At 40.8% G+C, this 12,777-nt stretch overlaps 1 protein-coding gene across 9 annotated transcripts in view; it reads right to left on the bottom strand.

Annotated features, from left to right (window-relative positions):
• TNIK (TRAF2 and NCK interacting kinase) overlaps positions 1 to 12,777 on the bottom strand; it is a 410,943-nt gene that overhangs the window by 149,941 nt on the left and 248,225 nt on the right. For all 9 annotated transcript variants that reach the window (XM_061415948.1, XM_061415967.1, XM_061415997.1 and 6 more), the window contains exon 4: positions 6,088 to 6,213. In XM_061415948.1, coding sequence (XP_061271932.1) covers positions 6,088 to 6,213 — 126 coding nt within the window. The remainder of the gene's footprint in view (positions 1 to 6,087; positions 6,214 to 12,777) is intronic.

The raw sequence follows: 12,777 nt of genomic DNA, 5'->3' as shown, positions 1-12,777 counted from the left end.
AGTTACTCAGTCGTATCTGACTCTGCGACGCCATGGACTGTACCTGCCAGGCTCATCTGTCCATGGAATTCTCCAGGCAACAATACTGGAGTGGGTTGCCATTTCCTTCTCCAGGGGATCTTCTCAACCCAGGGACTGAACCTGTGTCTCCTGTATTGGCAGGAGGATTCTTTACCACTTGAGCCACCATCCTACTTGACCAGCCTACATTTTGGAAACTAATCAGAAATTTATTTCCTTTTATAAGATATTCTAGCCCTGTGATTGTTGTGGTGGTATCAAAAGAGATGGCAAAATATGTGTGATTTTGCTAACTTGAGGAAATTGGTCCATTTAATAGACAGGCCTTGTCACTCCCCGGAGAAGGCAATGGCACCCCACTCCAGTACTCTTGCCTGGAAAATCCCATGGACGCAGGAGCCTCCTAGGCTGCAGTCCATGGGGTCGCTGAAGGTCGGACACGACTGAGAGACTTCACTTTCACTTTTCACTTTCATGCATTGGAGAAGGAAATGGCAACCCACTCCAGTGTTCTTGCCTGGAAAATCCCAGGGACGGGGAGCCTGGTGGGCTGCTGTCTCTGGGGTCACACAGAGTCGGACACGACTGAAGCAACTTAACAGCAGCAACAGTCACTCCCAGTGTCTGAAGGGCACGCAGCAAAGTAGAAGGCCTCTCTTTGCTGAGACAGAGCAGAATGAGATGGCCGTGTTGTGTTTCAGGGTGCCTTGTTTCGGAGAGATCGGAATCTTTATTGAAAGAGCTCTCTTTTTTGATTTCCGGATCAAGCCCTGAGCAGCTGATAAGGGAGAATTACTTGGCCATTATCAGAAGTAGTTGTATTTCCACAAAGAGCTGGGACTAAACAAGAGTTTATCTCTGTGACAAGACTGATAGAATTCACACAGATTATAATTCAATCAGACACCTAAAACAGCACCTATATTGGCTGGTGGCATATGTGCAAACCTCTGGCCTCTAGCCATAGCACAAGAAATACCTGGGGAATAGTTCCTGTGGTCTGAAAACTGGGAATAAATGTTAGAGTGCTACTCTTGGTTGCTACAGGCTCTGTCTCTATTTAATTCATAATAATATTTTTAAAGAAATGTAATCCTAAAAGAATGCCATTAACCCAAAGAGTCAACTCTCTGTGACCTTTGCAATTATTTGCTACAACACTCCCAAAGGGTTTAATGTACTTTTCAAAGTGTATTTCTAAGACTTAAGAAATACCATCTTCATAGCAGCAGCTAACAGGTCTTGCTATCCTCCTGGAAAGCTGGGGAAACTGAGAATTTTCATGGGAAATTTTCATGAATGAAATTGAATAGTGAACTCAAAAATAAATTTTTTAGGGACTTCCTTGGCTGCCCAGTGGTTAAGACCCCATACTCCCACTGCAGGGGGCTAAGATCCTGCATGCTGTGGGGTGCAGGCCCCTGCCAAAATACACATTTAAACACAAAGCTTCAGTCCTACTTGGAACACCAAACTTTGACCTATTTTTTGCAACTTCTGAAACTATTTTTCACAAATAAAAGGAGAAGAATGCAGGGTTTGATTCTAGCATCAGGCAGCTTGAGGTTAGCTAACACACTAGTTTCGTCACCCAGTAGCTGTGAATCCTCAAGCAAACTTCTTAAGTTCTCTGAGCCTAATTTCCTCATCTGTAATAAAGTGGGGATAATGAGAATATTTAATTTGTAGAGTAGTTATGAAGATATAGTGAAATAATATGACAACGCAAACAAATACATTACTCTGCACATGTGAAGCAGGTGATAAATATTACTTGCCATCGTTGTTAACACAGAATGCCTGTGGTTTGATGAGTCAGAGGACTTGGACCCAGTACACACTATTATATTCCGTAACCAAGTTTGCATCAATATTGTGATCTGATACTAATTTCCCAACTATTATGTTTCTGTTCTGCCTTTAACTTTTTACAAAGAAAGAAAGTGAAGTTGCTCAGTCATGTCCGACTCTTTGCGACCCCATGGACTGTAGCCTACCAGGCTCCTCTGTCCATGGGATTTTCCAGGCAAGGGTACCGGAGTGGGTTGTCATTTCCTTCTCCAGGGGATCTTCCCAACCCAGGGATCGAACCCGTGTCTCCCACATTGCAGGCAGACACTTTACCATCTGAGCCACCAGGGAATTTCTTATCAAATAGAACAACTAGAAAAAGAAATGATGCTCTTGTACCTATGAGGAATTTCATAGCTTTGTATTGTTATCCTCAGTGACACAGAAGCGAATGGACTAGCTAGTGGGGACAGTCAGAACAGTCCTCTGCGTGGGCACAAAAGGGCATCTGACAAAAGGGAGGTCCTCTGCTTCCAAGCAGGACGTGGGGCCTGCAACTACTGTGTTTTGCCACCAGCATCTGATTGCAGGTGGGAAAAATGGAATGTGAAGGCAGGGGTCCTCCCCACGTGGCCCGTGATCACTACTTACAAATGCCCGTGAACTTCAGGAAGGGGACTGGCTTGCTCAAACAGTCTCCTCCCTGGTCCTTCCTGCTTCTCCTCTGGCCCCCATCTGGCCTACTCTCAACTCAGCAACCAGAGGGACTTCTTCACTCTATGAGTCAGATTCTCTCCCCACCCCCTTCGAAACCCTCGAGTGGCTTCCACTCCCTCAGAGGAAAAGCCGACGTCCTGCCAATGCCCTGTAAGCCCTTGCCTGATCTGGCCCCATCTCCCACATCTTTTTGTCACGTTGGCCTTGTCGATAATCCTGAAAACTCCAGGCCTGGAATGCTCAAAGTTATCTACAAGGGGGTTCCCCTGGCCACTGCAGCCCCTACCTGCATCCTCATAAGCCCTTCCCTGCTCTTCTAGGGATATGCACTTTCAGCTTTTCGAATAGTTTTCTGACTTAATATGATTGTGGTCTGTAGCAAGAATGTACACCGCGTGTAACTTGGGGCTTCCATCAGTTTTGTTCACTGATGTTTCTTATCGTCTAGAAGAGTGCCTCACGCCTAGCAAGTGCTTGATATGTATTTGTTGGGTGAATGAATGAGTGGGTGAATAGATGAACACATACACATGCAAGCTCCTGATTCCCAGCCACCACAGCCATCTCCACGACAAGAGCAATGGGCCAGGGTGAGAAATGGCAAGCAGTGACTCATTTCTAGAGCATCAAACCTCCTGTTTGTACCCTGCAGATGCAAACAGGCTTGCTGCATGCTCCCACTGCCGATCTGAAAACGGACTGCAAATTTTGCTCATTTAAAACAACAACAACTTCCAATGCCTTTCATAGAACTTCCAGCCAAGCTACATGGTCATATTTCAGGATGTCTGCATTCTTATTCTGCGTCCATCCATTAATGAGCTCAGAGGCTCTGAGAAAGAAATTAGCTTCACTGGGATCCAGTAAAATAAACGACAACTAATTTTTTTTCCAGCTTAAAAAATCTCAGTTTTAAGAAAAATAGTTTGACCTGTTTGACCACTCCTCTCCTTCCCCAACCAATGATTTATAATATATATGCCCAAATTTTAATATTAATAGCTCAGCCTAGTAAGAAAACTACCTGGTCTGGCCCATCTCACAAAAGGGGTGATGTTAACAGCTAGGTGTGACTCATCTGGAAATAGTGGTGCTACCTCAGGGGATAAACTGGAGGTGATTCCAAAGCTATAGCTTTGACCAAACTAAAAAATGCTTACGTAGACAGTATCAAAACAGCTATCATTCTCCTCTTGTCATCTGCTGCAGCTTATGGCACGGCAGGAGTCCTTGCTAAAATGCTAGATTTTTGGCAGTATAGAAGTCCTATGGGAACACAGGACTATATTGTGTTCTATATATAAGTCCTATATATAAGTTCTATACTATAAGTCCTATATTCACACTCATGCCATCTCATCACATCCTCCTGAACCTATAGGCCACAGGGAAGCTGAACTTTCAAAAGTACCTGTAGCAATTATCAGTTTGAATCAATAAAAATAATAGCAACCAAGTGTGTACCAATAATATCGCTTTCATTCATAAAACAACTATTTTGTCAGCATCACATGCCCAGCGCCTTTCTGGTGTTAAAGACACTGAGATGCAAAAGACACATTCTTTGTTCTCAGAACTTGTCTTTGTAAGGAGCAAAGATAACCCAATGAGAAGCAATTAAAAATGATACGGTGGCTCAGTGGTGGGGAATCCACCTGACAATGCAGGAGACAAGGCTTCAATCCCTGACCGAGAAGATCTCACGTGCCTTAGAGTAATTAAGCCTGAATGGCACCCCACTCCAGTACTCTTGCCTGGAAAATCCTATGGACGGAGGAGCCTGGTAGGCTGCAGTCCATGGGGTCGCTGAGGGTCAGACACGACTGAGAGACTTCACTTTCACTTTTCACTTTCATGCATTGGAGAAGGAAATGGCAACCCACTCCAGCGTTCTTGCCTGGAGAATTCCAGGGACGGCGGAGCCTCGTGGGCTGCCGTCTATGGGGTCGCACAGAGTCGGACACGACTGAAGTGACTTAGCAGCAGTGGCAGCAGCAGCCACCAACTATTGAGCCTGTGTTCCAGAGCCTGAGAGCCTCAGCTACCGAGCCCGAGTGCTCTGAAGCCCGTGCTCTGCAACAAGAAAAGCCACCACAACAGGAAGTCCTCACACAGCAAGAGAGTAGCCCCTGCTCACTGCAACTAGAGAAAAGCCTGCACAGCAATGAAGAACCAGCACAGCTAAAAATAGATAAATATTTTTTTTTAAAAAGACATTGAAAAAAAGTTTCAGAAATTAAATTACTGAAATTACTACCCAGAAACAAACATCTTCAATGTTATTGGTGCTCACTATTCTAGACATCCCCATCACGTTAATATATGTGTACATATTGGTCCTTTCTCTTTTTTTTTTTTTGAAAAAAATGAAAATGTGCTATATCTAATCATAGCCTCTAAAAAGGCTCTAAAATATCCTTACTATAATTGTTCATGTTCATCCATTTGTAAACACAGATCTACATCATTTTAACTGGTTGAGTATTGTCCCCTAACGGATTTATTTAAGTGATTACCTACTGGTTAACATCTATAATGCATATATTTTTATGTAGTTAAATTTAGGATACATTCCTGTATGTGAAAATATTGAGTCAAAAGTAAGGCATTTCCTTTGGGAGATTAAATAGAGAGAAAGATATCTCTGTGTGTGTGTGTGTGTGTTTTCCAACTATCCTTAAGTAAAGTTGTACCAACACTCATTTCTATAAGCAGAGGATGTGACTGTCCATCCTGAGTATATCACTAAAAAAAAAAAAAACTTTTGCCAGTCTACTGGATAAGAAGTGGTATCTAATTCTTGTTTTCTTTTGTATTTATATTGTTAGTAAGATTACACTTTAAAAACATCTTTCTTGGTAGTTGATATTTCTTATTTTTTTAATTGCTGCCTTATCTTAACTTAGTCTTTCCATTAATCATTTTACATATTTTCTTATTGATTTATAAAAACTCTTCATCTCTAAAGGCTACTAAATTCCTTGTCATCAAGTGTTTAAGCAAAAATACAGGTTTTTTCACCCCTCAAAATGAAGATAATAATGTCTACCTCAAAGAGCTGGAATAAATGATAGAATTAAAAAAAAGAATTAACGTGGTGGGCATTCCCTGGCAGTCCAGCGGTTAGGACTTGGTGCTGTCAATGCCAAGGCTCAGGTCAGTCCCTGGCTGGGGAACTGAGATCCTGCAAGCCATGTGGCATAGCAAATAAATAAATGTAAATATATATATGTGTGTGTGTGTGTGTATACATATATATATTACAATATAGCATGGTACCTAAAGTATAGTAAAAATTCAATAAAGGTAGTCATTTTGTGTGGAAAAAAAGAACTTAACAACTAGCTTTAGGGATGGTCCACATTAAATGATAGAAGACAGACAGGTATTCAAGGAAATGAGAGAAAACGTTGCAAATACAATGTTATGGAAATTATGGAATAAAGGATTTCAAGGAACAAGTACCTAATCAAACTCAGTAATTAGGATAGAGAAATGAAACACTTAGTCTTGGTTGTTTTTTAAGTAAGAAAAGCAAATGTGGACAGTCCTACATACCCAAAGTTGGTCATCCATGCCTGGCGGGTTCTTTTTGATAAAAGCACCATAGTATGTAGCTATATTCCGGTGATGAGAGTATTTCTTCAACATGTTAATTTCTTGTTTGATTTCTTCCTCTTCATCCTGTGTTAGAACCATAAATATTCTGTCATGAAAATCCATGTCTTTAGTAGGATTCTATTTTTCATAACCATCTATATCAACTATGCAAAAATTTGAGTTTTTTCTTCTGTGGTAACAAACAAGCATTATTATCATACTACTTGACTTTGTCTCTTGACTAAAAAGAAAACATTTACGAGACAACACATTGGCAGTTGAAAGGGGTCTTCTGTTTGTACAGCAAACCAAAATAGTATGCAACCTGATAGTAAAAAAAAAAATTCCTCATCTTTTCACCTGGAAGAGATCAAGGTAGACTTGCTATTGAGATAAAACTCATTCTAGGCCTCTGGGAAATTTGTCCATCAAGTACCTATCACTGATCATACTTGGTTCAAGGAAGACTAAGAAAGGTGAAAAGAAAAAAAAATACAGGCTCTTCAATTTAAATTTTGTTAGGTTCATTTTCTTTGAAGTCTCCTTTTATTGAAGTCCCTAGTAGAAGATTATGAAAGTCAGATGGGAAAGGAAGCAAGGGTAAGTTCTCTCGATCTGAGGGTGTTCACAAAGCAGGAGTACCCATCTCACCCTCAGGAAAGTACACATGAAAAGAAAGGGGACATGTGGTAGTGCCACGGATGTGAAAAGAAAGAATCCCCCGACAGAGTAAGTTTCGGAATTCAGATTTCATTCATTTTGAGTTTCAATTCGGAGTGCACTAACCTGAGCCTTTTTTTAGAAGACCTGGCATCACTAATGAAGGGTGTGCATGTTCTCCCGTAATTTTATTTTGATGTGTACACATCAATTGGACTTTTAAATAGCATTTTATTTTTGAGGTTGGTGGAAAAATTTCTGAGCCCAGGAAGACTGTTTTAGAGGCAACAGTAAGAATCTGGGAGCGTAAGATTTTACATCACCATTTCCTGAAAGAACACTCAAAGTGTGTCCCTGTCTGTATTCTTGCCTCCTCCAGCTACTCAGTCTCAACAATGCTGGGCCCTTCTGTAGTCTCCCATGAGTGTCTTCTTTCCCCTTCCTCTTCACATAATTTCTACTCATTATTCCTGATTGAGTTTAACGGATACTCCTGAGGGATGTCTTCTCCAATTCTCTCGGGTAATGTCAAGTCTCCCCGCTATATCTTGTCCACCCCTAAAGCCACACATTTGTTGGTACTGGAATAGAGGTAAGGGTCATCCTGAGTCATAATTGCCCTTGTTCTTGACTCTCTTCTCCATGGACTCTAAGTTCTCCTGCCTTCAAATGTCAGTTCCAGAGCTCCTTCCCCAATAAAGCTCTCTGGTCTGCCTGACATGCTTCTAGTCCCATAAATCATCACGGATCTCTTCCCTCGCAGCACCTACCAGAACTGCAATCCACATTTATCTATTTAAACATTTGACTGAAGCCTCTCTTCCCTATCAATCCATAAAAACTATAAACAAAGAGATCCTCCCTGCTTTAGCTGTTTATAATATCCTAGCATCGAGCAAAATCCTGTGGATAAATATGAATAAAGAAGTGAATACCTATAAAACGTCCAACCACTTACAGTAGCCTTCCTTATAGCTTGAAAGGAATTGGTAAAAATAAGAGGAGTGGTGAAACGCTGGCACTTTCTGACCACACAAAAATCAGTTTTCCTAAAAAGTGGTGGAGATTTGCAAACCTAGGAGAATCAGTATGTTACATATCACGTGGTCTATCCATGTCAAAGAGTAGGTAATCTCAAAATAGAACGTGTGCTTGGGATGCTGAGCTAAGAAGCAGCACGTGGCCTTAACCCTGGAAAGGAGTAGAGGAGTGAAGGGCTGGGAAGGAGGCTGGGGGAGGGGACGGCACACTGCTGACCCAGGAAATCGTCCCTGTGGCCATCAGAAACTGCCTAGTCTTCACCACAGGTATAAGGAGAGAATGACCTTCACAGTCCTTCAACTTGCTGCAGAGTCCTGCAGCAGACCTTAAAATGTCTGAGGGTCATGCATATTAGCTATTTTAAATCCACCACGTGGGGCCAAATAATCATGGATGAATGTAGGATGGGAGCAGATGTACTTTGGGGAAGCCTAGATACAAGGGGAGAAAACAAACCTGAGGGTTTTTGGGGTGACTTGGCATCTGCTTTCAACTAAAGGGACAAGTAAATAAGACAGTAAAACATCAATCACTTTCCAGCAGCAGTGGGACAGGCTCAGCCTGGGTCATTCTTACCGAGAAGCTGGGCTGGTTCTATGAGTATTTGCTCTCCTAGGTTCTCCACAGGACGGCAGCTGACATGGGAGAAGCAGAGAAGGAAAAGTGCCCCCAAAGCTGACCATATCATTAAGAAAACAAGAACTCATGAAACAGGTAAACAGCAGTGTAATTCAGTATATGATTAAATCCAAAGTAAACAGTACTGGGAGACCAGAATGAAATCAGCACATCCTCCATTGCTTTGCAAAGGTAAACTGAGGCAACAAGATAATGAAGAAGGCCTATGCATTGAGTCAAGAAAATGAGAAGGCGGGGCAGGTGGGGTACATGTCCAGTTTGGGCCCCACTTCCTTCTGGCTGTATGATCCCGGGAAAGTAACCTACCTTTTAGAGTCTAATTTTTCTCATTTATATGGAGATATAGATGGCAACCCACTCCAGTATTCTCGCCTGGAGAATCCCAGGGATGGGGGAGTCTGGTGAGCTGCCGTCTATGGGGTCGCACAGAGTCGGACACGACTGAAGCGACTTAGCAGCAGCAGTAGCAGCAGCATAGATTTTATAATAGTATTATATGTCCTAATCTTTTGTGAAAATTAAATGAAGATGTGAAAGTTATAAAATATAATACAAAATAAATGTTATTATTAATCTTCTCAACCAAAAAATAAATAACAAGAATAAGAGGTCAGGAATATAAGTAACTTGAATTTTAGGTTTAAATTGCACTGTTGCAAACACAGTTACAGAACCACCGTGGGTCATGGTGATGTAGCTCTAATATAGAACCCTGAGCGTGATCTTATATTAACTCCTAAGTGAGTAGGCAATTTATCAGGCCTTCAGGGCTACTGTTTATCCAGATTTCTAGATTAGGGCATTGATGGCCATAAGTTATGCAGTGAAACTGAAAGGGAGGCACTTCTTATGACCATAAGAACTCATTTAACCCCTTCACAAACAGTCTGACCTCTTACAACATGGCCTATTGAAGAAGATGGGTTATGAAGTTTTCAAAAGGACAGACAGAAACCATTGAGGCTAGAATTAGATTACGAAGCTATAAAAAGCTTTTCTTCTATTTTGTAAATGGATTATTCTTATGTCTTAAGAATTAAGCAAAGGGATCAAGCTCATTGGGAAACTAATGACCATTGGGTCATAATTTAAAAAACAAAAGAATGATACCAAAATTGTAAGAAATTTTAAAAGGGAGCAATTTTAATCAGCCAAGTCTGATAGTCTAGGAAGAACCATAATTTCAATCAGAAGACTTCAAAAATCTTGTCCAAGCTGATTCACTATGTAAACTCAGATATGGCTATTTAAACTCTCTGAATGTCAGTTATATTCATCTATAAATGGGAAAAAGAATACCTACCTAAGTCACCTCTCAGGTCTTAGAAATGATTAAGTGCTTATTTAAGCAGAGCACTATTATCAACATAAAGAAAACTATTATTTTTTCTTAAAATGACAGGAATCTATTGCTTAATATTTCCGGCAGACTGAAAAGAAAAATGGCCTTGATATTTGGCATTCATTGGAAGGACTTTTGCTGAAGCTGAAGCTCTAATGCTTTGGCCACCTCATGTGAAGAGCTGCCTCACTGGAAAAGACCTTGATGCTGGGAAAGACTGAAGGAGAAGAGGGCGACAGAGGATGAGATGGTTGGATGGCATCACCAATTCAATGGATATGACTTTGAGCAAACTCTGGGAGATAGTGAAGGACAGGGAAGCGCCTGGCGTGCTACAGTCTGACTCGCTAAGAGTCGGACAAGACTTAGCAACTGAATAACAACAATACATAAAGAGGTGGAGTCCATCCCCTCTGCTTATCTCTGGGCTTGGCCCCGTGACTTGCTTTGGCCAATGGGATATTACCTAATGTGATATAACAGAGACTTGAAAAGTTTCTGTGTATTGGGGTAGACTTCTAATTGCTTGCATAGAACACTTGCATATGAAAAACCAGAACCGGCATATCAGGATAAAACAGGTGAAGAAACAGTGCTTTTCAAATGCAAGGAAAAGGATGATTCTAGACAATGCTTGCTAACCACTGACTACCTCTGATGGCTATATGATGATCACAACCGTAGTCATAAAATACAGCCAAAGCCAACCCGATGTAATGCTCTGTACCATAAGTTGTATGTGTATTATTGAATATCCAAAACAGATCTATGAAATACCTGTTTTTAATGATCCCATTGAGCAAATAAGAAATATGAGTTTCAGAGAGTGTCTTCCTATTTTAGAGCTTCCCAGCAGGTGGTAAAAGAATCCACCTGCCAATGAAGGAGACACAGGTTCCATCCCTGGGTCAGGAAGATCCCCTGCAGGAGGAAATGGCAACCGACTCCAGTATTCTTGCCTGGGAAATCCCATGAACACAGGAGCCTGGTGGGCAGTCCATGGGCCACAAAGAGTCAGACACGACTGAACATGCACACACAGCACATTCCTATATTAAAAGTTAGAGCTAAGATCTAAAGCCAAGATTTGTCTGATTTCAAAGTCAGTGTTTGTAATTCTAAAATGAAAACTCCTAGATAGAAGGGTGATTACCCACAATGATAAAACCAAAGCTGCTGCTAAATCATGAAAGAAGAGTTTAGGAGCACCTTAAGTCAGGGTTGAAGAGAAACTGCCTTTGGTCCTCCAATTAAAAGAGCTTTTTAGCACCCATTAATATTTGCTTATGAATGATTTCAGGGGATAAAGGAGGGATTTTAAGTTGCACATTTATTACACAGGGGAACATACTTTAAGAATCTACAATACAGCAGGATTTAAAACCAGAATTAATGAGACATTTAATATTAGTGTGCTCGACAACACAGCTCTCAATCCATGGAAGAGGAATAAACCTGTGTAATTCTTACGACAATTCAAGAGACTGGTCAGTTTTAACTTTACAAAAAAGGATGGGTGGCAGATTCATGTTGATGTATGGCAAAACCAATACAATATTGTAAAGTAATTAGCCTCCAATTAAAATAAATAAATTTATATAAAAAAAAAAAAAAAGGATGGGGTGAGCATGTGTGCTAAGTTGCTTCAGTCGTGTTTGACTCTGTGACCCCAGGGACTGTAGCCTGCCAGGCTCGTCTGCCTATGGGATTCTCCAGGCAGGAATACTGGAGTGGGTTGCCATGCCCTTCTCCGGGGGGTCTTTCCCACCCAGGGATCAAACCTGTGTCTCTTACATCTCCTGCACTGGCAGGCAATTCTTTACCACCCAGCTGGGAAGCCCAGGATGAGGTGTACAGACTCATAAATGCTACTGCATCCCATATGCTTAGATACTGGCTAAAACCACCTCTGCTGCCCCTAGCCTGTGCTGCTCTCCACAGTGGCTGCTGGCATTACGCAGGCATTTGTGTTAACATGTCCATCATTTTCATCTTTGTTGTTGACCGAATGTGACAAAATTTGAAGACAATTCATTGTTAAAGAATTAGAGACTAATAGAATTTGTAGGGATTACTGACATCTTCTAACGTGATTTTTTGGAAAAAAAAAAAAAAATTTTTTTTTTTAATAATTTGTAGCACTGAAATCCCTTTCTCTAGTAGAAAATCTATTCAGGATGCCAATATATAGCCTCAATAAAAACTATGCTTTTAAAAACAGTAAACACTTATTTTTATAACTTTAAGTAATGACTAGTTATAAAGTTAATCAGTGACAACAAAGCGATTATTTTAGTGAAAGCAAATTTAGAATTTTTGAAACAAACTGCAAGTCACATATCAGTTTCAATATTTTAGTCATTTTCAGTTTTGTTTTGGTTCCAAAGGATAGAGAAAATCTACATTTCCTAAGAAATGTAATTGCATAAATAGCATGACTTGCCATTTCAGCGGAAAATTGATACTGAATGGCATTCTGCACATGAATGAAGTAACCTGGAGTACAAATTGAGAGGCTGCCATTTTCTTTTATTTTAAAATTTATTTTATTGATGTATAGGTGATTTTAACTTCTCTGGTGGCTCAGATGGTAAAGAATCTATCTGCAATTCAGGAGACCCAGGTTTGATCCTTGGGTTGGAAAGATCCTCTGGAAAAGAGAATGGCTACCCACTCCAGTATTCTGCCTGGAGAATTCCATGGACAGAGGAGCCTGGCGGGGTACAGTCCATGGGGTCGCAAAAGTCGGATATGACTGAGCAACTAACATTTTCACTTTCATAGTTGATTTACAAGGTTGTGTTAATTTCTGATGTAAAGTGATTCAGTTACACATTTATGCACATTTTTTTTCACATTCCATTCCACTATGGCTTATCACTGGATATTGGTTATAGTTCCCTGTGCTATACAGCAGGGCCCTGTTGTTTATGCATTCTATATATAATGGTTTGCATGTGCTAACC

Source organism: Bos javanicus, chromosome 1, assembly GCF_032452875.1.
Source record: "Bos javanicus breed banteng chromosome 1, ARS-OSU_banteng_1.0, whole genome shotgun sequence".
In the NCBI taxonomy this organism is placed as follows: domain Eukaryota; kingdom Metazoa; phylum Chordata; class Mammalia; order Artiodactyla; family Bovidae; genus Bos; species Bos javanicus.
This window is presented reverse-complemented; position numbering and strand designations above follow the sequence as displayed.